Source organism: Miniopterus natalensis, chromosome 6 (assembly GCF_054644295.1).
Source record: "Miniopterus natalensis isolate mMinNat1 chromosome 6, mMinNat1.hap1, whole genome shotgun sequence".
NCBI classification, from domain to species: domain Eukaryota; kingdom Metazoa; phylum Chordata; class Mammalia; order Chiroptera; family Miniopteridae; genus Miniopterus; species Miniopterus natalensis.
The window spans coordinates 70,868,054-70,895,230 of NC_142086.1; the positions used below are offsets into that span (position 1 = coordinate 70,868,054).

The 27,177-nt window shown below is 34.9% G+C and overlaps 1 protein-coding gene, 1 non-coding gene and 1 pseudogene across 2 annotated transcripts in view; all 3 read left to right on the top strand.

The window, feature by feature from the left end:
* KPNA4 (karyopherin subunit alpha 4) overlaps nucleotides 1-22,280 on the top strand; it is a 46,436-nt gene extending 24,156 nt beyond the window's left edge. Inside the window, exons 3-17 of the mRNA XM_016215740.2 lie at nucleotides 672-761; nucleotides 872-901; nucleotides 993-1,045; nucleotides 2,876-2,971; nucleotides 3,487-3,572; nucleotides 5,022-5,108; nucleotides 7,243-7,412; nucleotides 7,516-7,560; nucleotides 8,417-8,548; nucleotides 10,283-10,411; nucleotides 11,754-11,858; nucleotides 14,018-14,089; nucleotides 15,187-15,349; nucleotides 17,471-17,565; nucleotides 20,244-22,280. Of these exons, the coding sequence (XP_016071226.1) occupies nucleotides 672-761; nucleotides 872-901; nucleotides 993-1,045; nucleotides 2,876-2,971; nucleotides 3,487-3,572; nucleotides 5,022-5,108; nucleotides 7,243-7,412; nucleotides 7,516-7,560; nucleotides 8,417-8,548; nucleotides 10,283-10,411; nucleotides 11,754-11,858; nucleotides 14,018-14,089; nucleotides 15,187-15,349; nucleotides 17,471-17,565; nucleotides 20,244-20,342 (1,452 nt within the window). The 3' untranslated portion in view covers nucleotides 20,343-22,280. The remainder of the gene's footprint in view (nucleotides 1-671; nucleotides 762-871; nucleotides 902-992; nucleotides 1,046-2,875; nucleotides 2,972-3,486; nucleotides 3,573-5,021; nucleotides 5,109-7,242; nucleotides 7,413-7,515; nucleotides 7,561-8,416; nucleotides 8,549-10,282; nucleotides 10,412-11,753; nucleotides 11,859-14,017; nucleotides 14,090-15,186; nucleotides 15,350-17,470; nucleotides 17,566-20,243) is intronic.
* On the top strand, nucleotides 10,608-10,936 carry LOC148092943 (small Cajal body-specific RNA 7). The gene has a single exon (XR_015714725.1).
* Nucleotides 22,281-24,998: 2,718 nt separating the features above from the next.
* Nucleotides 24,999-25,537, top strand: LOC107539270 (heat shock factor-binding protein 1 pseudogene; annotated as a pseudogene).
* The last annotated feature ends 1,640 nt before the right edge of the window (nucleotides 25,538-27,177 follow it).

The following is a 27,177-nucleotide window of genomic DNA, read 5'->3' on the forward strand; positions in this document are numbered from 1 at the left end:
TCCTTTTGAAAACTGATTTTGACTAAATTTGGCAAGCTTTTGAAGATGGCAAAATACAACTTGACCACTATCAAAAACAGAGAGAAATAAGTTATCAGATGGTTTTTTTCTTCTGTAATTTTTAATGATTTATACAGATTGTAAGTCATGAGTGTAGTTATACTAAGTAGTTCTATTTACATTAGTAGCTATACCCTGAAAAGAACTTGTTACTTAAAATTTCACCAACTTTTCAAGTATTAAAGTAGTTGAGAATATATTTTTAAATTTATCCCATACTTTTTAAGTGAAAATCAAGTGGCCCATGATTTTTGTCCGATTTTTGAACTACCCAAGATTTGCTTTGACTTTTTTTTTAGGTGATAAAGAGAAGCTCCCAGATGATGTATAAAATAGTTTAGTATTTTAAATAAATATGTATGTTTGGTTCTGGCTTAAACTGTACCCTTTTTTAATCAAATTTTTTTTGTTCTTTTAGTTCACAGTTTATTAAAAATATATTTGGGGTTTGAGGCTCAAATTAAGTGTTTAATTCACAATTTGGTTTAATTTTCTACTTTTAAAAGGCACTTCATATTTCAGTTTTTAGGATAGCCTAACCTTTATATGAAAGTATTTAGCTTCCTTTATTTAATTAAAGTTGTTTCTTTTATTACTATTTTTTTTTAAAGAATAAGAGAGATGAACATCTCTTAAAGAGGAGGAATGTACCACATGAAGATATCTGTGAGGACTCTGATATAGATGGTGATTATAGAGTGGTAAGTTATTGTTATTCTGGTGGCTTAAAACTGCCAGTGAAAGATTTTACATAAATATAGAATTTTAAGGTTACTTTCTAACTTAGTTTTCACTTTAACTTTTTTCGCAGCAAAATACCTCTCTAGAAGCTATTGTTCAAGTAAGCCAGCTTCCTTTGTCCTCTTCATTGCATTTCTTGGACCTAACTAATTATTGTGTACCTACATCAAAACTGTTTTATTTTTTTATAGAATGCTTCAAGTGATAACCAAGGAATTCAATTAAGTGCAGTTCAAGCTGCTAGGTAAGTTAAATTTTGAGGATATACTTAATTTTATAACTTACACAGAAGTTTTGTTTTGGGTTTTCACTATATAGTAGTCTTGACACTCATTTAACTTTAATGACAAACGATATAGAACAGTCATAAACCAATTGGATTTATTTTTAAAATTAGTCTCTGATTTAGAGTTAAAATTGATAGCATTGTTTGGAACTCACAAATTCACTGAACTTTAGTGTGCTTAATACGTACAGATAATGGGGAAAAGTTGATTTGACAGGTTATTGCTATAGGCTAATTGGAAAACATTATTTAAAAGCTTTACCTTTTACTGATTAATAGATTTAATTTAATAAAAACTTAAATTGTTCAGATCCTGCCTGGGTAGCTAATTCTTCTCACAGTCCTAATATTGATCAAATAATAAATTGAGTTATAAGCTTAATGTAGCAGTGTATAAGCAAACAGACATTAAGATTTAGGACTATAAATACTCCCAGTCTCTTTCCAGGTAGGAATACTTAGTTATTTTGTATATTTTTGTTGTAAGACCTGTGCTCTCATATTGTAAGGGAAGAACCATAAAAATTTATTACTGAGACCTTTGTGTTAATGAATAGTTTGGAAAGGACATGGTTGTTTCATAGTAAAATACAGTGTTTGCTTTGTATATTTATAAATATAAGCATAACGCCCTGTGTTGTGTTTAGCATTCGGAAAGTCTTAAGCAAGAAATTGATCCTACTTAGAGAATTGTGTTTATTTACTTACTTATTTTTTAATCCTCACCCAAGGGTATTTTTTCCATTGCTTTTCAGAAAGACGGAGGGAGGGAGGGAGGGAGGGAGGGAGGGAGGGAGGGAGGGAGGGAGGGAGGGAGGGAGGGAAACATCGATGTGAGAGACACATTGATTGGTTGCCTCCTGCACATTCCCGGGGACCAAGCATGCAACCAAAGTATGTGCCCTTGGCCGGAATCAAACCCGAGACCCTTCAGTTCTTGGGTCAGTGCTCTAACCCCTGAGCCAAACCGTCCAGGGCTCATTAAGCTTTCTTAAACATTACATTTCTGTAGTAGTGCACAGGATTCGAAAGGGTAAAGATTTGGGTTAGGCCATATTGAAGACTTGTCAGCTGAACCTACAGCTTACCACATGTGTAAATAGCCACTAAGTTTTGTTGTTTTACCCTCTTAAATTCTATGAGAGCAAGGATGTGTCTATCTTATTCACCTTAATATCTCCAGCATCTCTTTGGATATTTTTTTGTGTATTGCTGTGCTTATTTCATTTCACCTTAGTTGCTTTGATGAGAATGTTGTTGAGCTTGTATAACCTTTGATTTGGTGTATACAGTAGGATGAAATATTGGACACTAGTATCAGCTATAAACTTGTACCAGCAAGGTTGCTTTTGTCCTTTATCTTCTGTTGTGACCTGGTATGAATAATTTGGGATATTTTTGGTGACCTCTTAATTCTTTCTTAGCAAGATAAATGACATGTTGAAGGAGTCTGTCCACTTTTTTTCTCTGACCTCAAAATTAAATCCAAAGGTAACACATATAAACATTTAGTTGTCTTTTTATGTCATATTTGGGACTTTATTGAGAGAATGATTACTAATAAAAAAGCATAAAGTGGTTATGTCTACCATTTTTCCTAATTAATAACCTATAAGTTTATGAATTAATCTTTTAATAGAGAAAGGGTTGCATTATAATTTTTGAAAGTAACTTTCAGGGAAAGTATTTGTGCCGGATATTCAGATTTATTGTAATCAATGTCAAAGATGAATTTGAGTTTAATTATATGTAATTAAGTTTCACAAGGGATATGCACATCTCTTATAGGAAGCTTTTGTCCAGTGATCGAAATCCACCAATTGATGACTTAATAAAATCTGGAATATTGCCTATTTTAGTCCATTGTCTTGAAAGAGATGACAAGTAAGTACATTATTTAAGAAATAATTTAGTATGTATACTTGGCAGAAGATAAGATTTTTTAGTAATTAGTTTGATCTTTAAATAAAGAAAATGGCTACAAGATAGAGTTGAAAAGCCAAAGTAAAAAACAATGCAGGGTGTGTTTATACCAAGAGATGAAGGTAGAGGCCAAAGAGGTACTTGAGAATGATACATGTAACTTTTAAGCTTTGAAAATTGGCAAGAAATAGTTTGCCCAAATAGGTACTTAAGAACAACTGTTTGGGTTGTAACCTGCGGTATCTCAATAAAGAGTTCTTACGAAGAAGTAAGGACAGCTGGGTAGATTGTATGCTTTTTATACTGAAGGGAAATTTTAAATAGTTGGAGGTTTAAAAGAAGTTCTGGATGCATAGATACCTTTTGAAACAAAATATTCTATGCTTTTATAATGCTCTAGAGGGGCGGGATGGTTGGTAGATATTTGGGGCAATGTGTAAAAATCCCTACTGTTTACAATTATTTGCTTTTTATAGTCCTTCTTTACAGTTTGAAGCTGCATGGGCTTTGACAAACATTGCGTCTGGAACCTCTGAACAAACTCAAGCAGTAGTTCAGTCCAGTAAGTTGGTTATTAACAGACAAAATTGTGATTTTTTTAAAAAAGAAGTTAGTAAAAATAAACAGTGATTCTACTAGAAAAAATAGAGCTGTTTATATTATAAAATAATAGCTATTTTTCCTTTCATGTTACAAGAGATGTAAATGGGAAATTATTATTGGTAGTAATAACCTGAGTGTATTTTTATTATTAATACTATTTGATTTATTTTTTTAATTTTTTTTTTTAGAGAGACAGAGAAATCGATTTGTTGTTCCGTTTATGTATGCATTCATTGGCTGCTTCTTGTATGTTCCCTGACTGGGGATCAAAGCTGCAACCTTGGCCTAAGAGCACTATTTGATTCTTCTACCAAACAAAGGAAATTATTATTTTTTTTAACGTAACTGCCAGCAATTAATTTTTAAAAAGTATTTTTTAAATCCTTTTCAAGTGTTTAAGCTTGTACACTTGTCTGAACTTATTAAAATCTTAGGCTCTAATTTCTATGTGATTTTGAATGGGAACAAAAGTGTAATCTGAGTAAGCATTTTATTATATAGACACTTGTAATATTACACAGAAAACATAATTGCATTAAATCTTTTTTTTTTTAATATATCTTTATTGATTTCAGAGAGAGGAGGGGAGAGGGAGAGGGAGAGAGAAACACCAGTGATGACAGAGTCACTGATCAGCTGTCTCCTGCACGCCCCCTACTGGAGATTGAGCCAACAATCCGGGCATGTGCCCTGACCCAGAATCGAACCACGATCTCTTGGATCCTAGGTCGATGTTCAAGCACTGAGCCAGGCCCAGCAGGGCAGCTGCATTAAATCTTAATAAAACTGGTTTAATTTGGGGTTCAAGTAGTTTTATTTTTATCCTTTTTGGGGGTTTTTGGTTATGTTTTCTATAGTTGACTGTTCAGTAAATTTTATAATCTCAAGACAAAGTCTTAATCCTTTACTCTTTTTCCTTTCTGTTTATGTGCGTGCTCTTTAAAGATTAGGAAAGAGACCTAGAATTTGTTTTAACTATAAGTAAGCATGACTGAAATACATGTATTTAAATAGCATTTTTGGAAGGAAAAAAGGAAATAGAAGAATCATTTGTTTAATGCTGTATTCTGTTCAGATACAAACCTTTCTCTGCGTTTCCCACCCTTATTGTTAAGCAACAGTCACTTTCTGAACCAGAAAGTCTCACGTGACACAGGAATTGCTGGCCTGTCTAAAGACCCATGTAATATTATTCATGTGATATAATTCATAAGTTACTTTAACAGTTGGACTCTTATTACTTTAATTTGAAGATAATGCTTAATAAGTTTCTTTTGAGGTTTCAGCAAAAAACAAGATTGATTTGGTTTAGATTATAGTATCTTCTACCGATTTTCCAATTTTATTGAGATATAATTGACATATAACTGTCTTTAGACTTAAATGGTCTTATGTTTTCCTCCTTCAGATGCTGTGCCACTTTTCCTGAGGCTTCTCCATTCACCCCATCAAAATGTCTGTGAGCAAGCAGTGTGGGCATTGGGAAATATCATAGGTTTGTCTTAAACTTTAATAGTCATCCAACAATTGTTGCTATCATATACTATACTATCATCATGAAATCATTATACAGGAGATATTTTTAGCTTATAGACAGTTTCATTAAATTTTGTTTGTTTTTGGTTTTTTTTTTTTCATTATTAGAGAGGAAAGGAATGGGGAGAGAGATAGAAACATCAATGATGAGAGAGTTATTGATCGGCTGCCTAGCCCGCAACCCGGGCATGTGCCCTGACCTGGAATCGAACCCCGATCTCCTGGATCCTAGGCCGATGCTCAGCTACTGAGCCACGCCTGGCCAGGCTAAATGTTGAATGTCATGATTACCATACTTTCAGGTTTATTCAGATAAATAATTTAGGAAAAATAATTAAAGACATGTAATATTTCAATGACTGTTGGGATTTTTTTTCCATTGATTTCTAGAGAGTGCAGGAGGAGAGAGAGAGAGAGAGAGAACTATCGACCTGAGAGAAACACATCAACTGGTTGCCTCCCACATGCACCCTTGACTGGGAATCAAACCCACAGCCCTTTGGTCCTCAGGCTGACACACTAACTACTGAGCTAGACCAGCCGGGGCTCAAGGATTGTTTTTTAACTTGAGCCTGCATTTCACCCAAATTCACAAATCTATCCTCTAGTGGAAAATGGAAAAAAATCTAGGATCTGAACTGGATTGTGTTCCTTGATGTTAAAGTTTATTTTTGCCACAGATTTGTTACTGTTCTTGCATGGAAATAATCAGTATTGCTTTACTATACCTCCTTTTTATTACCCTTTTGGGAGGCCAAGATGGAAAGCAAGGGATGGTTAGTATTCCATGATTATGAATTTTTAAATGGCAGAATTTCTCTGTAAACTTTCTTAGCCAATGATATACATTGGGGCAAAAGTAGGTTTACAGTTGTGAGTACTCAGAGTTTATTCTTGTATTATTATTGTATTGTTTTCCATACGAACAACTGTAAGCCTACTTTTGCCCTACCCTGTATTGCTATTAGGAATGCTATCACTTGTGTATTCAAGGTTCCTTGCTCCTTGGTTTTTCATACCAAATTTTAGATTCCAAACTATTAATGTAGCATCTTGGTCTTTGGTTTTAGTTCCAGTGACACTGTAAAATTAATTAGAGTACATGGATGCAAAAAGAACAAGTTTTTTATCTCCAAATACTGTAGTGCAAAGAAAAGTGTTTTCAGTTATGGAATGTAATACGTCAACCTGGCTTTCAAACTAGAAATTACAGTGACACTCAAGGTAAAGAAATTAAATTTGGCAGTTGTCTCAGACAGTGTTTTCCAAACTTTAACCTGTTAGCAAAATCATATTTATTCAAAAACAGAGTTTTAGAGCGTCATCCTGTACACCAAAAGGTTGTGGGTTCGATTCCCTTTCGGCGCATACCCAGGTTATAGGTTTGATCCCTGGTCAGGGCGCATGCCAGAGGCAACCGATCGATGTTTTTCTCTCCCGCTCTCAAATCAATAAACACATCCTCTGGTGAGGATTGAATTTTTAAAAAAAAATACAGTTTGTCTTGCTAAAACATACAATCCTGGACCCGCACATTTCCTGTTTCAGTAGATCTGAGAGTAGAGCCCAATAGGGTGTTGGTTCTCCCCACTCTCTTTTTTTATTTAGAATAATTTATAGTTAATACTCTGAATGTTTTGATCTTGAATCATCAGTATAGATCCTACAAATATTTTCTCTAATAATATTATGGAATATATTTTTATTACATGGAAGTTTGTTAAACTGAGGTTGCTATTGAAAGAGAAGATAAAAGTAACAGTTCTCTGTTCAAAAAGTATTTTAAAGTACCCTTAAGCTTCTAGTGTTCAGGTGGCATAGAAATGTTTTATGGTTGGAATAGCTTATAACGCTGAATATGTGAAGAATTTCCACACAAAAAAAACACAATAAAACCTAGTACCTTATATTGCTTCTCTTGCCTCAGAGACCTAAAATGTGAATTTGGTTATTATTGTCTAAAACCTTTATATAAAACTAAATAGTATAACTGATTAAAATACAAAAAGCATCCTATTAAACCCAGTGTTTTGTTTTCTGAATTGTGTATTGTCAACATATCTTATTGAATTAATAAATCTTTCTTCTTATAGGTGATGGGCCGCAGTGTAGAGATTATGTCATAAGTCTTGGAGTTGTGAAACCTTTACTTTCCTTCATAAGTCCATCTATTCCTATAACATTCTTAAGAAATGTTACTTGGGTTATGGTCAACTTATGTCGGCACAAAGACCCACCACCCCCAATGGAAACCATTCAGGAGGTAAAAAAGTGTTTTTTGTTTTTATTTTTAAACTAAAATAAGTATCATTATGTGGATGTTTTTATCTATGTATGTTTTAAAATCTGTGTGTTTCTCTCTCCAGATTCTTCCAGCTCTTTGTGTTTTAATTCATCACACAGACGTAAATGTGAGTAAATGCTGCATATATTTTAATAAGTGTGTGTATGTATGTACATGTGTTTACAACTCTACCATGATATAGGGGAGAAAATGTTATACTGGACAACGTGTCAGTGTACTCTATCAATAAAGACATATTTAAAAAAAAAAAAAAAAAGGGCAATTTTTAGTATAAGTTACGGGGCTATTTTTGTAAGTAGTTTTGACAGCTTGTGTAAATTATGTATTTTTTTTTTTCATTTTTTTTACCTAGAATGTGGTTTTTGATTATAGATTGCATGGGTTTCTTTTAATGTCTTGATCTGCAGCTGTGAGAGACTTTCAGTATTTGGGAAGTTGCCTCCTGTTTTATAAGGCAAAGCAAAGTGGTTAGAAAAAAAGAAAACTATAATCCTAATATTGGAGTATTGGCTTTAGACGTACCTACATGGTAGTAATGATCCTAGAGAATACCATCTAGCCCAGATGTTTGGAACCACTGTGTATGCTGGATACATATATTCTTTGCAGCTATAAACATTTACTACAATGTTATCCCTCAGTCTGAACATTTTCAAAAGAGAATCTTTTTCTCCTATTTCATGTGCTATGTAGTGTGTTTTATCTTAATGAATTAAGATTGGATACTAAAATGTGATAGGGATTATAATTAACGTAAACATTCTGAATATGGCTTAAAGATGTACATACTTGATATAAACATTCATGGATAATGATATTTAGTATAATAAAATGATTCCAGTGAAAAGAGGGGAGAGAAAAAGAAAGACAGTAGTAGAACAGTCATAGGTTAGTCTGAATGGTAAGAATTATTAAATAAGAAAATGCTTAAAGATTATTTGAATTTTCATTTTATTCATTAGATACTTGTAGATACAGTCTGGGCCCTCTCTTACCTTACTGATGCTGGCAATGAACAGATACAGATGGTAATAGACTCTGGAATAGTCCCTCATTTGGTTCCTCTGCTCAGCCACCAGGAAGTTAAAGTTCAGGTGAGTCTGTTGTTGATAAAAACATAACTTTTTCTTACCACTAATTGCTTTAAGCATGACATTAAAAAATGGACAATGAAGTAGAATTAGGAGTCCAAAAATAAGACCATGCATTTATGATCAATTGATTTACAACAAAGGTGCCAAGAAAATTCAATGAGCAAAGAAAAGTCTATTAACAAATGGTGCTGAGACTAATGGATATCCACATGTAAAAGAGTGAAGTTGAACCCCTATTTCATACCGTATTTTAAAAATTGCTTAAAATGGATCAAACGCCTACTTGTAAGAGCTAAAAGTACAAACTTAAAGCTGAAAAAACAGTTTCACTCTCAGGTATAGAGAGAACACATTTTCACATAAAAACTTGTACACAAATGTTCATGGCAGTATTCTTAATAGCTGAAAAGTAGAAATAATCTAAGTGTCTATCAGCAAATGAATGGTTAAATAAAATGAGATATATCTATATAGTTGCAGTATTATTTGGCCACAAAAAGGAATGAAATACTGATACATGCCACAATATGAATGGACCTTAAAAACATTATGTTAAATGAAAGAAGCCAAATGCAAAAGGCCATCTACTGTTATATTCCAATTATATGAAATGTCCAGAATAGACAAATCCACAGGAATGGGCATAGTGTGATTGCCAGCAACCTGGTGGTAAGGGTTATGGGAGTTACTGTCAATGGATCCAGATATCCTTTTTTGGGATGATGAAATGTTCTGAAATTATGTGCTAGTTATGGTTGGACAACTTTGGTTATACTAAGAACAGCTAATTTGTACATTTTGAAAAGATGAAGTTTATGTTATGTGAATTATATCTTAGTTTAAAACAAAAAACAAAAAAACCTGAGTTGTTTGTCTTATAGAAGGAAAAATTAGCCAAAAAAAAAATCTTTACCAGAAAATGACCTAATACAACTAAAGAAAGTAATTGATAATTCAAATTCATATGAATAGTGAAATCTCATATTAAGCAGATACTTGCTTTCCTTCAAAAAAAGGTATTGTATTTTTGTTAACTTATTGAAACACTAAACCTAAAATCTAAAGTACTACCTGTTTTCTTTATGGCCTTAATTACTGTCTAAAATTATCCTTCTGATTTGTTTATTGACTGACTTTACAATAATATAAGCTTCATAAGAGCTGGGATTTGTGTCCTATTCACTCTTCTATTTCCTAAGTCAGTGTCTAACACTCAAAAATGATAGGTTGCCATGAATGAATGCATGAATAAGAGAAAGGAAAGGAAAGGGGAGGGGAGGGGAGGGGAGGGGCGAGGGAGGGAAGGGAAGGGAAGGGAAGGGAAGGGAAGGGAAGGGAAAAAGGAGAGAGAGAGAGAAAGAAAGGAAGGGAAGGGGAAAGGGGAAAGGAAGGGAAGGGGAAAGGAAGGGGAAAGGAAGGGAAGGGAAGGGAAGGGAAGGGAAGGGAAGGGAAGGGAAGGGAAGGGAAGGGAAGGGAAGGGAAGGGAAGGGAAGGGAAGGGAAGGGAAGGGAAGGGAAGGGAGAAAAGGAGGGAGGGAGGGAGGGAGGGAGGGAGGGAGGGAGGGAGGGAGGGAGGGAGGGAGGGAGGGAGGGAGGGAGGGAGGAGAAAAAAGAAAGAAAAGAAAAAGAAAAGAAGAAAAGAAAAGAATCTTTCATAACCTGCCTGACATACCTCTCTGGTAAGAAGGAGTATTTTATATAGAACAGCATCTCATTAAATCTTTTTATGTTTCAGACTGCTGCACTTCGAGCTGTGGGCAACATTGTTACTGGAACTGATGAGCAAACACAGGTAGTTTTGAACTGTGATGCTCTGTCACATTTCCCAGCACTTCTGACACATCCCAAAGAGAAAATTAATAAAGTAAGTATTTTTAAATACTGCTTAATAAATAACATATCAGCAGTTTTCATTTGTAAATGTAGGGACTCAGCACTGTCTATAATATTAATGTAAGCTGTCATTAGACATCAAGAGAAGATAAAATATTCCCTCTAAGTAACATGGATTAGTATGTGATTTTCCATAAATCAGTTATAAACTGCAAATTTTGCTCTCTTGGAAATGATGAAATAAAGATAAATGGGTGTTGAATGTTGTGTGATTGGAAATTTTTAATATGTAAGTTAAGTAATCTAGGTTTAATATTTTATAGATACTTAATAGAAAGTGTGTGTGCGTGTGTGTGTGTGCTCGTGGAGGCTATGGAAAGGGGGCACTGACTGGTGATGCTGATATTGGAGTGCATCTGAGGCTGTTGTAAGAAATACATGGGTTGTTGATTACAACATTGCCGATGATTATAACCCAAGAACAGCTCACCTAAGTAGCCTAACACCCTAAAATCTTTAACAGGTTCATTAAATGTGTTCCTGTGATCTGATCCAAAAGAGCCTAATGCACACTAACTAATGCTAATAGTTTTTGGAGTAAAACTTGTTTACTAGTTTTATAAAGTAGAGAAAATGTTTCCCTTTAGTAAATTGCTAAATCTATTAAGTTTTATAAATTATAATAATGTCGTACATTGGATGTTAAGTAGATATTTTGCCTTGTTTTATACTAACTGTGGTTTCATTGTGCATTTATTATGTATGAAACTTGTAAAAACTTTTAAACATCTTGGCCAAAGTAGCTTAAAAAGATCATTGAGGTAGACCAGTAAAGCAATCAAACATCTAGTTCTGCTTTAGCTCTTAAGAGACTTGGGGCAGTAAATGACTATTGCAAACAAGTATATTAAAACAACCATTGTTTCATTTTTCATGTCTCAATTATCATGGATAATTGAGATTTATTATCTACTTTGGCTAGAACTCTTGATTAGAACAGAATAGAGATAAAGCACATGTGAGGGGGATGCTGAATCTTGTTTACAATAGTTTTAGCATTTGTATTTGTGTTATAACCCATTGATTCCTTAGTATTTGTTCAGCCAAGCTTCTTTTGAGTTTTTGTGTTTAGGAAATTGCTTTTAAGAATTCTCGAGAAGAGTTAGTTCATTACTACTTGGATTAGGACCATTAGCAATTTGTCCAGAGAAAACATGAAAAGGGATAGAGGAGTTGAGATTCATAAAATTTTTATTATAGAACTCATTCCATAACAAAATCATTTGGGGACACTGTAGCAAAAATGTTTTTTCTTAGTTCAGATGCAGATTTTATTTTTTAATGAGAAATATTGAAGGGGTCTTGTTCTACAGGAAGCAGTGTGGTTCCTCTCTAACATCACGGCAGGAAATCAGCAGCAGGTTCAGGCAGTAATTGATGCCAGTCTTGTCCCAATGATAATACACCTTTTGGATAAGGTAAGAAAATCATCTTGTATGTATCTGAGTAATAGTAAAGGAATTTAAATTTAACAGATTATGTGGGCCCTGGCCTGTGTGGCTTGGTTGGAGCGTCTTCCGTGCACCGAAGGGTTTTGGGTTCGATCCACAGTCGGGACACTTGCAGGAAGTGGTTGATTGATGTTTCCCTCTTTCTCTCCTCCTCTCTCTTCCTCAAATTAATTTAAAAAAAAACACCAAAAAAAAACATATTATGTGAACATATACTTTTCTGTTTGTTTAATTAGAGCTTATACAATTGGCATGAATACTACCACAAAGTAGTATTAATATTAAAACTTTCAAACCCAGCAGCTTTTATATACCCTTGGCCCTTCTATATCATTCTTTTACTAAAATTACTACTATCCTGGGATTTATTAAACATACTATTACTACTGATTGTACATGCTTATGTATTGTGCTAAGCACTTTAAATATATTACCTCATTTAATACCATAGCTCTGTGAGGTTAAGAATTACCACATTTGACAAATGAAGAAACTATGGTATAGATAAATAAATAGCCCAAGATCAGACTGCAAGTAAGTGTGCTATTTAATCATATGCCATATCATATCTCATGTTTACATTAACGTTTGGGAAAGAGACCATTTAAAATGTCACAGTCACAGCCTGAGAGTTTTTTCTGAACACTGGTCTATAATTAGAATATTTTTATCTTATTTTTCTCCATGTTTTCTACAAACTGGTAATAGAAGCTACTTTCTTCTAAACTGGTAGATTAGGCATAGTTGTTAGACAAGAATACTTAGGCATACTCTGTACTTCCTAATGCTTCACATCAGGAGACACGTTCTATCCTGCTTCTAGTGATATTAAGATTGATGAGTGAGCTCAGGTGTTCTCAGCATATGCTAGCTGATTATTATTAGACATCAGTTCTTCACATAATGGTTTTTAGGCATTTATTGATGACCATTGCCTGGATCTCTTATTTTACTAGGAAATGCAAAATGCTCCTGAGTTTGTCATTCTTTATTAACGATTATTCAATGAAGAGCTTTCCCTTATCAGCTATTGTTTTACTCAGGAACATATTTTATATAGGAAAGACAAGGTAAATGCTTGACTCTTGCTTATTTATCACTCAATTTTTAGAATGACATCGTTTCCTAACAACCTCAGAAGGAGACTAAGGTGGAACTTTTAGTGTTAGAAAATTATGGAGAGATATATATACACAAACACATATATAATATATATTTCTTTCTGGCACTCAGGTTGTTCCCTGACCAATGGGAAACTCTTAAGTTTGGTGTCCGTTTTTTTGGTTTTTGTTTTTTTTACATTACCTTGTAGTTTTTGAGAGCTGCTTTCTTTTTGGATATGACATGATTCCCAGGTTTATCTTATATATTTTCTGACTTAGACCTGGAAAGAACTATTTCTCCAGGGTATCCTGGTTCCTTTTTGTAGGGAATGATATTTAAGTTAAGGACCATAGTTCAGGTACTAAGGATGACCATTGCCACAAAGTTGTCATTGTTTTTAGGCCTTATGAATGGTGGTCATTATCATTTTTAAAAATCTGTTATATGTTTAAAATACTTTCTTTTAATTTGACATTTCTTTGATTAAATTGTTCATTTTCCTATTTTTTTTGGCTTTTATTTTATCCTTGACTTTGTTTAATCTGATATTATTGAACAGTAATGCATATCAGGTCAACTTGTTGCCAGCAGAGTTTACAAAAACAAGTCTCCATGTATTTAGGGTAAATTGTGTCCAAAGGCTTATCTTAATAAGTAAAAATTATGTGTGCCTATAGAAAGGCTAGCAGTAAACCCAGGGAAATATTCAGCAGTTGAAAAATCATTTCATCGGGAGTATGGGGGTGTGGAGGGATTGAGCAAAAAAGAGAAAAAAACTCATGGACATGGACAACAACAGTGTAGAGATTGCCCAGGTGAGGGGTTTAGAGGAGGGTATAAAGGGAATAAATGGTCATGGACGGAGACTTGACTTGGGTGTACCCATGATGTACTGTGGAACTGTGCACCTGAAACCTATATCATTTTGTTAACCAGTGTCACCCCGCTAAAATCAATAAAAAGGGGGAAAAGCATTTTTTCAAGTTTATTTTATATTGCAGTTGTATCCTTTGCTTTTGCAGGGGGATTTTGGCACTCAGAAAGAAGCTGCTTGGGCCATAAGTAACTTAACAATTAGTGGAAGGAAAGATCAGGTAAGTTCACCTCTTTCTTATTTCTCAAAACTGGTAAAATAACAGTACAGGTAATTTAAGTTTTAAATTTCAGTAAATCATAATTTAAAATAATAGTAAGATTATAGACATTCGGGGGGGTTGTGTGTGTGTTCGTTTTTTTCATATAAAAGTGTCACCTTGACTTCCTTTAGTTATAATTCATAGATGAAAAGTGTTCTCTTTCCAACTTCTTGGCCTATAAGAATTTTCTAATCTATGGTAAGATTGAAGCACTTATAGTCAAGGCTATTTTTTTGCTTTTTAACAGTATTAAGACTTTTTAGGTGAATTGGGCAGAATGAAACTGCCTGACAGACTCTCCTTACAAATGAGCAACAAAAATTTACAGCCACTTGGTAGGAACTAAACACTCAACCAAAATGTTGGGAGTAGGAGCTAGAGTGAGGAATATGAGATGCCTACGGCATAAAATTTAGAGAGGCACTCACTCTCAGAGTGTGCAGGTGACACAGCTTAACACTGCCAGCTGGCAAAAGAAAATGGGTTTTAGAGGTCCCAGATATGTTTCACAGATAATTTTAAAAGGGTGAATTTGGAGCTGATGAGCAATAAACTGATGGTTATCACAAATAAGCTATAGACTGGTGGTGAGCAGTGAATCCATTTAAATGGGAATACAGAGCAAAATATATATATACATGGAAATAATAACGAACAATATAAAAATGATAGAAAAGTATTATGAAAATATTACAGAACCAATAGAATAGTGACTAGAATGTGGCCAGGGATATGAGAATGCTAAATGTAACAGTAAAGAGCCAGTGGATGCTCTCACGTTGAAGTTACAGTTTTAAAAAAATATTCAGCCTCTTAATGATATTTTAATTTCTAATCTTAAAAGAGAAAGAATCTTTGAAAAAAGTATTCCTTATGTCAAAGAAATGTTTCATATGAAGTTGAGTGATTCATTCACTTTCAATTAATTTTTTTCTAAGTTCAAGAAAAATAAACATGAAAAGGAAGTTAGATTAAAGTCAAAATTATTTCATTGAGATAATACGGTACACAGAGTTCACTTACACTTTTTATATCATGGTGTTTTTATTCTTCAGGTGGCCTGTCTAATTCAGCAAAATGTTATTCCACCTTTTTGCAACTTGCTGACTGTAAAAGATGCACAAGTTGTGCAAGTAGTACTCGATGGACTAAGTAATATATTAAAAATGGCTGAAGATGAGGCAGAAACCATAGCCAATCTTATAGAAGAATGTGGGGGTAAGTTTATTATAAGCTGTTATTACACATTCTAATGTTCTTTGTGTATCTATGTTTATTTTCTGACTACTATAGCACTTCTGTATTTTTCCTGTCTTAGATAATCAAGTAACAGTATAAAGTAAATACTGTGTTCTATATGTACAGTCCTGCTTAGCTTCTTGCATATGCTTAGGTAACTGAATTGCTGCCATATATTGAACAGGCACTATACTAAGGTACTTGGAGGACAGTGGTAAACAAGACACAGTTTTCGAGGCATGTAGTCTAGTTATGGAGATAAATATGAACTGATTTAATGTGCTAATTACTCTAATAGAAATGTACAACAAAATGAAATACGTAATTCATCCTGGAAGAAGCAGGAAGTCACATCTGAGCTGGATTTTGAGAAGTGAATAAGGAATTAATAAAGTAAAAAGGGATGAAAGGTGTTCCAGGCAGAAATAACACCATGAGCAAAGTCTGAGGTGAGAAATAGCATTCAGCAAATTATAAGTAGTTCAGTGTTGCTGAATCACAAAGTATGGGGTAGAAACTGCCAAAAAATGAGGCTGAGATACGACCAATAAGCAGGCCCCTGTAGTCTTAAAAGCTTTGTAGCACAGCAGATACTTAATTCTAATTCTGTAGGGCAGTAGTTCCCAAATCTGGCTGTGTATCAGCCACCTGGAATATAAAAAACACGTCTTAGCTTTCAGCTCTTAAAATTAACAAGTACACAGAACATGAAGTTTCAAATGTGGCTATGGAACAAAGTGTAAGTATTAACCTGGATAAGCATAAAAGTAAAGGTATTTCTGGCAGAAGTTGAGAAGTAAATGAACGAAGGGATAATGATAAGAGTAGGAGAACTACTTCAACTTAGTAGAGGTGTGCAGAGGCTTGAAAATTACTAAAAAATTAGTATTTTTAAAGTTATTAAAATGACAAACAAAGGAAATAATGCATAACTGTCGAGTTAGGAACAAAAGATGGGGAATATTGTTAAGGAACTAATTGGGAAGTGATTACCAGAAAAATTAAAACGGGCGTAGTAGGAAAGTACTTAGTAATTGGGCTACAATAAATGAAGACATTGATAATAGAGACAAAGGGGAGATTACAAGATTCAAGAAATGGAGACTTTGAGGCTTTTAAGATGTGACAGTAGATTATTGAGGAAAGGGGAATTTAGGCTTTCTCTTAGATTTCAAGCTGTTATCACCAAGTAAGAATACAATAGAACAAACAGTTTACATGAGTAAAGGCAAATAACAAGTTGTGTTTTGGACAGTTCACATTTTAGGTAGCTGTGACACATCCTGGTGGTATTATATCATACAGGCATTTAAATTTTATGCATTTGGAGCTCAGGAAAGAAATGAAGCAGTAGATTTACAGATCCTCAGCCTATCTTAGTAGCTAAATTTTTTAATGGGCGTGCCCCACAAGAAGAGTGTGGAGAGTGAGAAATGAGTCCAAAACAACTTTCACTATTTAAGGAATAGAGAAGGAAGAATCGTCAAAGGGCAATTTCATTATTTTTCAGAGACCTTGAAATTACTACTCCTAAAAAGCAAAATAAGATCTAATTTGCATGTCAAGTTAAGTTTATGTGTTTTTAGTGTTCCTGCCTATGATTTAACAAACTCAATGTTTACAGGGAAAAATTCCATTTTCCCCTGAAAATATTATGGTTGATCTTGATTATAATTAACACATGTCTTAACATTTATATTTATTAATCACCAGTATATTAAAAATGTTTCATACATACTAGAAAAACTTGGCAGATGCTAGAAAGTGTAATAATCTGCTTTTAACTTTTAACAAGCAAAAGCAGTTTTACATGTTATTACTCCATATTAATATTGGTTATAATACTGTTATTCTGAATATCTGTCCCATTGCTTATTTAATCATTTATATGCATTTAAACACTCAGGTTGTTAATTTTTTAAAGATAAACATGCTATATTTTTGTGCATAAAATCTTTATTTTTTTAAGATTCACCTTTAGTTTCCCCAAAATTGTAGATTTGTTTTTCAATAATTGGATTATGTGGTCCCAAGATTATTTTACCTTTTTTGTCACTACTTTTTAGATATTACTCTTTCACTTTATAAAATCTCTTGTAGGACTGGAGAAAATTGAACAACTGCAAAATCATGAAAATGAAGACATCTACAAATTGGCCTATGAGATCATTGATCAGTTCTTCTCTACAGATGATGTATGTAATAACTTTATAGTTTTCTTACTATAAGTCTGGATGAAATAATGTAATAAGCTAGGACATATATGTATATATTTAGGGGGAATGCAATTAAAATAGGTATATGAGAGCAATATCACTTGTTTCAGAAACATAATTATTTCAATAATTTAAAGTCCCTCAGGGCATTAAAAAATAGTACTAACTCTAATGGCAAAGAACTTAAGAATTCTTTATTTATTTATTTATTTTTTTTACAGGGGACAAGTCAGGCTTTATTTTTCACTTGATGTCTTTATAGCTCTCATATTTTTACTGTTAATAGCATAACATGTTTATAAACAAAACAGTGATACTAGATATCCTGTAATAAATCCTTTACTACTAATTAGTTGGTCTACTTTTGATTATATTCTCACTGTTATTTTTAGTTGGTGACAAAAAACAAATATGAAGATAGGTAGATAAATCAAAAATAATAAATCATTAAAAAACATAAGTTTCTCTATAACATAAGATGTAATATACAAAAGTATCTTAAGACTGTCAGTATGTGGTAATGGAAATTCAAGTATTAACTTACTTTTTAGTATTGCCTCTTTGGAAAAGTAAGTCTAAAATTAAAACCAGTTGTTCCTTAGAAAATTACAATGGTTAGATACAGCCACCAATAAATTTCTTGAATGATTTTCTCAACATTTTAATGAATAAATCTTATACTACAAACTTTTCCACATTATCAAAAGAGAGTAGAATATTAAACTTTTCTTTTATAACCCTCATCCAAGGATATGTTTTTATCGATTTGAGAGAGAGAAACATCAATCATCTACCTCCCATGTGCATCCCAACTGGGGATCAAACCCACAACCAAGGTATGTGACCTGGCTGGGGATCCAACCTGCAACCTTTTGGTGTACAGGACAATGCTCCAATAAACTGAGCCACCCCGCCAAGATTAAACAATTTGTTAAACATGTATTATTCAAACATACCTTGACAAAGACAATACCAGTCATGCGCCACATAACGTTTTGGGCAGTGATGGTCCGCACATGTGACAGTGGTCCCATAAGATTATAATGTTGGAGCTGTAAACTTGCTATTGCCTAGTGATGTCATATACATCATAATGTTGTACCCCAGTGCATTACTCACGTGAAGCTGGTGTAAAAAAACCTATACTGCTAATCACATAAAGTTTAGCATATATAGTTACAGTGGTAGGCTATACCATTTAGGTTTGTGTTAGTACACTCTAATGACACATTTCTCAGAATGTATCCCCATCATTAATGTGGCACATGACTGTACTAGAAAAGAAAACTGTGGGTTCTCCTTATAGATGATTAAACTATTTAGATATCAACTCCTTTAGATGATCAAGTCCTATTTAGAATATAATGCCAGTTAAATAAATCAGAAATAAAATCCAGCCCGTCCAGGCATGGCTCAGCGGTTGAGCATTGACCTAGGATCCAGGAGATCACTGTTCGATTCCTGGTCAGGGCACATGCCCAAGTTTCGGGCTCGATCCCCAGTCGGGGGCATGCAGGAGGCAGCTGATCAATGACTCTCTCATCATTGATGATTCTGTCTTTCTCTCCCTCTCCCTCCCTCTCTCTAAAATCAATAAAGATTTTTTTTTTTTTTTAAATCAGCTCTACTTTAAAAATAAAAATATAAATAAAATTCAGAAAAGGAACATTCTTTTAAGGGTAGCTTTTATCACATCTTTAAAGTTGGAATATTGGAAGTCCTAATTTGCAAGTAGATGTACACAAGGCCTTATGATTTCTAATACTTCAACATGCAGGTTTTTTTGTTATTCTCTTACACTGTGAAAATAATTCAGGTAGTGTACACATTTATAAGAACTTCATTATAGGCTCATAATTTGGGGTATTTCACAAAAGAACCTTAAAATATAAAGCATATAGGATATTATTTATCCATTATTACTATTATTTTACTATTTTAAGCCTAAGTGTCATTTGTCTCCAACTGCTATTAAAAATTCACTCCACAGCTGGAGTGGCTCAGTCGGTTGGAGCTTCGTCTAGTGCACCAAAAGGTTGATAGTTTGATTCCTGGTCAAGGCATATACCTGGATTGTGGGTTTAGTCCCCGGTCGGGGCTCCTACAGAAGGCAACTGGTAGATGTTCTCGCTCATCTCTCTCTTTTGCAGTATCTCTCCCGTTCTCCCTGTCTCTCCCTTTCTCTTTTCCTCTCTCTCTCCCTCTCTCCTGTTTCCTCTGTTATACTCTCTCTCACTTTCTCTCTCTAAGCATGTCCTTGGGTGAGGATTTTAAAAAAACAAAATTAACCAGAGATTATACTTATTCTAAAAGGGGTGATGGCATTAATTTTTTAATGTCATCAACTCTTATTTATTTGCCCAGGTACAATGGGAATTTTAGTGAGTATCCTCTCAGTTTGAGATGCATGACCATCTCCACTTTATTACTTATATTTTATTCTTTTTGGAAGATACCCATCTTGGATATTCTGAAGTTTCTTCTCATTTTTGTGTCCTTAAGAAAAAGTCTTTACAAAATGTTTCAGTTTTATAAAGGGATGGTAGGACAATGTTGACACTCATCATCTCTCATACTCTTTTAGGGGAAATGGGAATATTACTATAATGCTATTTATGTATACTTTAAAACTAATCACTTTTTATTTTTTCCCTTAGATTGATGAAGATGCTAGCCTTGTTCCAGAGGCAATACAAGGTGGAACATTTGGTTTCAATTCATCTGCCAATGTACCAACAGAAGGGTTCCAGTTTTAGAAAGATGTTGTGGAAGTTAGGTACAATGCAGCACTGAGAGATATATATATATATACACATATATATAAAAAGGTTTGATCCATCAAGCTTGGCTCATGGGATCTGCTGCTGCATTAAATCGGGAAAGAAAATGTGAAGATTTCATTTGGAATCACAGAAAATGCCCAAATGAGGTCAAGATGGCGAGTGGGTGCGAGTGAGAATGAGTGGCAAAATGTAATGAAAACTTTACATGAATGCTTATTTAGGTTGATCAAAGTAAAAAGGGCTACAGGTCACAGATCTTCAGTGCCTGAGAAGGAACATTGACTTACTCTATATCAATTGAGGGGAAAGTGCAGTACTGTCATCTTCAAGCCTTGTAAGCATAAAAGAGAATAGGGTGCCCATATAAGTCAAAGGCAAGTGAGCCCAGGCCTTGCTGTGAAGCAGTGTGTGAATGGACAGTGTTGAATGAATGAATGGCTCAGTGTTAGAGAGCCAGGTTCATCTTTCAAATCTAGGGCTCTTCACTCATGAAGCAGACTCCTAGTCCTGGAGTGACTGTGTATGAGAGTGTGGTTGTGGTGCTGTATGTGAACGCATGCAAGCTTGATTCGCCTTCAGGGGGCTGATAACAAACCTATTAAATCATCAAAATGAGATCATAAGTGTTAATGTACACTGGACATGAAAACAAAGACCGGTTTAGCAGCAGACATTGGTTTACTCTGCAGCCTGTGTTTTCTATTCCCCTTCCCTTCTCCCACCCCCCTCCTTTCTCTCTCTCTCTTTTCTTTTTTTTTTTTAGGTTTTTTTTTTTCTTTCTTCTTTTTTAGGGTTTTTTTTTTTTTTAAGTTTTTATTTTCTTTACCTAGTATGGCTTTTTAGTTAATTCTCAAGTCAGAAAACTTTTCAGGAAGGTTTCCCTGTGCATTTGCACCAGATGAATGTTTGATGCTATGAAAAGCTTTCCATATCATCAAAACTAATTTGTGTAGATTTTTGCATGGAAAAAAAATCATAAATTTCCCTCAAAATAGACTGTGTTGCAGTACACAAGTTGCCATAATAGTATAAAACAGTAAAATGTGCTTTAAAAAGCCATCCTTTTCATTTTCAGAGATAACATAAAGATCTTTGCATGAGGTAAATCTACAACATAGTTCATTTTTAGATTTTGTTGAGTCCTGTAAAGAAGAAGAAAAAAGTTTCAGTTGTGGTAGAATACCGTGCTGTGTTTAAATGTTATTTGTTTTCAAACTTTGTTTTCTATGAAAATGATATGGAAACTTCTAAAATGGAATTTGGTGCATATGTACTGCTGAATAAAGACTGATGAAGAGGTTTGAATAGATGTACAAATCAAGTAATGGTTTGAACACCTTTAATAATATGCCTAATCTGTTCAATTGTTTTAGAATCTTTTTATCTTAGATGTAGGCAGCCATGAACAATCTATTTTGAGCCACTTTAGGGAGAAAACTTTGTATTTTTAAAACTTGCATAAAAGTTATGCAAGTGGTTTTTATAAATTGGAATAATACCTCAGTTTTGAGGTTATGCACACTAAATTAAATGTGACATAAATTAATTTGTACAAAAAGAACTCTTTATAAGGTGGCTCATTGTAGGAAATCCTGTGCCTTCCCCTTTGAGCACAAGTGTTGCATGAACAACAGTTTGCTATAAGAAACATACCAGATTAGCCACCATTAGCATCTATATCTACTTTGTGTTTAAAAATCAACTGGTAAATCTGAAACACTGTAGAATGGATAAAAATTATTTTGTGATCATAACTCTTTGTTGAACTAGAGTATTTTTGCAGCATTCCTTGTCATCAGAAACATGGTTAAAGTTTAAAACTAGAAGCAGCAGAAAACTAGCTTGTAAAATTTATCCAAGTAGAGTGCAGGCTAGGCTGTCTTGGGGAAATAAACATTAAACTTAAGCGATGTTTTACATGGAGTGTGTGTGTTTGCTGTGTGGATTTGTTAATATTCTAACCTACTGATTTGTTCAGATGACACCATCTATGCTTCTGCTTTCTCCCTATTCAAACCAAAGTTTTGACCTTTTTTCATTCTTCCAGCAAAATGGACTGAGACACTTGAGCTATATTTTAAGTATTGCTGTGCCTTCAACATATAGTTCCAAATGATAGATTGCATACAAAGCATGGTTTTTACAGAAGGCTTAAGTTTTACCACAAGATGAACATAACAGTACTTTGCATGATTGAGGTTCCTTAGTAATCAAAAATTTGGTTTAAAGTAAGCTGATGAGGTTATAGTAGGCCAGTGATTTTATAGTATAGTTATCCTTTATATACATCCTAATGTAGGTGTTATCATCTCTGAGTGCAAGGGCTACCTGATGGTCTAAAGATTGCCTTTCTACCCATCGTCTCATACAGGACATTGATATTCTAATGGAATTCTAGGAAGGACTTTTCCATGTCTGAAATTTCTTTCAGCACAGTTAAGAGCTCACCACAGCCAGTGATCTAGGAAACAGATTCATTTTTATCACAGCATTATTTGTGATGAGGGAAATAATGAAATAATATGCCATTAGTAAGCTTGACGTTCTTGGCTTCTCATGTCTTAAACTGCCTTTTTGGAGTATTGTGCCCATCTCAAGAGCTATAGAAATAGGAATGTTGTATTACAGGTATGTGAGTGGTCCTGGTCTAAATATATTTTTAAAGATTTTTTCTTCCTTTCTATTGTGTGTCATGATGGATTTAGTACTTCCCACATTACTCTGAAACAAACCCAGAGCATTCCTATAATTGAAGCTGTTGACTATTAAAAATACATCGGGAAGGTTTTTTAACATTTGTTTTTGTGTGAAGTGACTGGGTTTATTTTGATATAATTTCTAGAACCACCCTATTTGGGTTCTCCATCGCCTTAGTTCCCTCAAGAGAAATTAAGCTAAGCTTTGGCTTTAAAGAGTGACATATTTTCTGTTGCTGTATAACAAATTACTACAAACTTAGAGTTTAAGACAACATGTATTTCAGTTTCTGTGGGTCAAGAGTTCAGATACAGCTTAGCTGGGTCCTGTGCTCAGGCTCTCAGGGCTGCAGTCAGGGTTTCCTCCGAGGCTGGTCCTCTTCGCTGCTCCTGTGGTGGAATTCATTTCCTGGCAGCTTGCTTCCTGGAGGCCTGCAGGAGAACGAACCTCATTTCAGAGAAGGCCCTAGCCCTGCTTTTACAGGACTCCCCTGATTAAGTCAGGCCAGCCAGGGAGGATCTCCCTTTTGATTAGCTCAAAGCCAAGCTGCTGAGTACCTTAGTTAGAGCTGCAAAGTCCCTTCCCCTTTGTCTTGTGCCTTAGCTTATTCACAGGGTGATAGATACCCCATTATATTTCCAGATCCTGCCCACACTGAGGGAAGGGGATTAAAAAGGTTATGGACATCAGGGACTCTTTGGAGTTGTCTTAAGTTTCACCTACCACAAGGGAATAACAGTATTTCGATCTGGAGCAATTTACAAAGTGATCAGTTAATTATAAGTTTATATCAAGGTCACCTGTGAAAATCTAATGAAAATGGGACCAGCTCCCGCCCACCCCCAGTGCATATACATACAGTTTTAGAGGGTTCGTAGGACTCCATGAATTTCAGAGCATGAATAAATGATCTGTTCTAAGCCTCCCCTTCAGATGATAGAGTTGTCAAGAGGTGACTTAACTACCAAGGTCACAACAGTATACTAAGGGTCAGATAAGACCCAGATCTCAACTCACATACCATTGGAAGCTGTGCTTCCAATTATTGGTCTAAAATTCACTTAAATTTGCAAACCAATGCAAAAAGTGTTTACACAGCTTTTTTTATCTGTATTTTGAGGAATGGCTAACACTAATTGTTACAGAAATGTCTCAGCGTTTTAATACTACAGGCATACCTCAGAGATATTTCAGGGGTTGGCTCCAGACTGCCTCAATAAAGCAAGTCACTAAATTTTTTTTGGTTTCCCGGTGCATATAAAAGGTTTTATACTATGTTTATAGTCTATTAAGTGCAATAGCATTGTCTACAAGAACAATGTACTGTGGTACCTCGGTTTTCTAATGTAATCCGTTCCAGAAGACAGTTCGAGTTCTGAAACGCTCGAAAACCGAGGGATCTACAGCCAACAGCTGTGCCTCAGGATCTTGCCCTCAGCGGAAGCCACATGGCATGTTCAACTTCAGAGGCATGTTGGAAAACTGAAGCATTTACGTCCAGGGTTATGGCCTTCGTAAACAGAAATGTTCCTCAACGGAGACGTTCGAAAACCGAGGTACCACTGTACATACCTTAATTTTAAAATATTTTATTGCCAGGAAATGCTAACTATCTTCTGAACCTTCAGTGAGTCATAATCTTTTTGCTGGTGGAGGGTCTTACCTTTAATTTGTAAAAACTGAACATCTGCAATGTGCAATAAAGCTAAATGCGATACGAGGTATGCCTGTATTTTACTTCCCTTTGAGTTTTCAAAATTGCATCTTCCATCGTAGATAGTAAGGTGAACAATAAAACAGGCCAAGTTAGCTTGAATCAAAAGCAGTGACCAATTGTTAATTTCTTAAGTTTGATGGGATTATTTACCTAAGTATAAAAATTCAGTTAGAGACGGAAGTGTTGGTGATGGTCTGAGATATCACTGCAAGCTGGGAACTGGGGAGATGGCCAAGACACCCCAAGACCATGCAGGATCTCACCTCAGTGGTGCAAACACTCCTGCAACAGATGCAAGATAAATTTCAGACCATGTCCGACCAGATCATTGGAAGAATTGATGACATGAGTAGTCACATTGATGACCTGGAGAAAAACATTGCAGGCCTCATGACACAGGCTGGGTTGGAAGAACTGGAAGGTAAAAACAAGATACCTGCTACACAAAAGAGTTGAAGGTTGCTAATTAACATTGGAATCTGGAACATTGTTTTTACAAGCCAAAAGAAGACCAGATGGCTTTTTGCAACTAATAACTGTGTAGACAAGTTTTACATTGAAAAGCGTGTATTCTTCTTATCACAGACTATATAGTTAGGTAACAAAATGATGTCCCCCGCAACCACCCAGTTTCTTGAACATAGTAACTTCACATCTTGGATCCTGGTCAATTGTGCTATTAAATATTAAGCACCAGCCCGGCCGGGCGTGGCTCAGCCGTTGAGCATCGACCTAGGATCCAGGAGATCAAGGTTCGATTCCCTGTCAGGGCACATCCCCGGGTTGCGGGCTCGATCCCAATGACTCATCATTGGTGTTTCTATCTCTCCCTCTGCTGCCCTCTCTCTGAAATCTATAAAGATAAATAAAAAAATAAATATTAAACACCAAAACTTTGGCAGTTTCTGCAAAAAAAACAATTCAGTTAGAATTCATTGTTGACTATTTTGAAGGTCAGGGTATCTGATGTGTTTTTGTACTGTCTTTATTATTTTACTTTGGCAAAATTCATTAAATATCAGCCAAAAATTTAATATGACAGGAGGGAAAAATTTGCCCAGCCATTGGTTCCATTATTTCCAAACACTGTACTAGTAGTAGATCAATGCCTAACAACTTGATATTTTGAACATTTAAAGCAAAAATAATTCTTATTAATAAGCACATTAGTATATGCTTTTTAAAAGTACAATAAAAGTAACTAATACAAGTTATGCATAGATTCCTTTAAGTGAAATCAAGGATACTCTTGTAACCTGAATTCCTCAGTTAAAGGGAGTTGAAATGGATAGAGCCTATACTCCATGGCATCAGGAGCAGCTGTGGACTGAAGTGCCCTATTGCATATTAACTTGCACATCAGTAACTTACAGGGAAGGTAGATTAAATATTTTTCCCTAAGACTTAACCTAGCAATTTCATTAATTTTGAAATTTCTTTTAAATTCAGGACCCTTAGGTGACAAATTTGGGTCAGGACAGTCCATTTCAAGGTCTGCTGTTTATAAAGGTGACTTGGCAGCTGCTACTTTGTGTAGAGAGCAGCTGAGTGTGAACAGTCAATATTGCCCTACATGTCCTTCCTGATCTACCCCATCAGAGGACTGCACTACCTTATCGCTTATATTTTTGCCCCTATTTCTCCTTTTCTCCACAAATTTTGTATCTTTTACAGCTCTGAATATTCTTTAGTCCAGGTTACTTAGCTTTTCCAGACAATCCTTCCATTTTTACTTTTTATGGAGAAATTTTTTTTTCTCCCATCGTCATTTATCCCCCGATACACTCCACCTCCCCGCACCTGCCTCCCCATGAAGGAATTTTTTATAACCTTTCCTACTTAACACTTTCCTGTTTTCCTTCAGGTATGAATCCTGCTTTCCCTGACTGTATCTTACCCCAACTTGTATAGCTGAGGTATCCCTCATTACTCCCTAACTTTACCCAAGATTTCCTCATCTGTTTTTACTCTTCGAACAGCTGTGTAAAATGTCTATAATCTGCTTAAATCTATATGCTTTTTTGTGGTGCTGTCAATCCCCAGTTACCTGCCTTCCAGATAATTCATTCAGTGTCCTGTTCCTCCATTCCTCTAATTTTTGAGCTTTGTGAGCCACCTTTCTCCCATCCTTTTACATACACACTTTTTACTCTTTTTAGGTACTGTCAGTGCTAGTGTCCAACTCTTGGACTTGGCTTAAGAGATTCTTTCTCTTTTAAAAAACAAACAAACAAAAAAACTCCATATTTTGGCCAATTGTGGGCTGGGGAGGAATCAACAGCCTTGTTCCCCTGCCATGTTACCATACTTCTTGTTTCTAGGGGTTGTCCGCCTGTTCAGCTCACACTGAAAGCCTTTTTCCGATCAGGTGTTTCCTGCCTCCAGCCATTACCC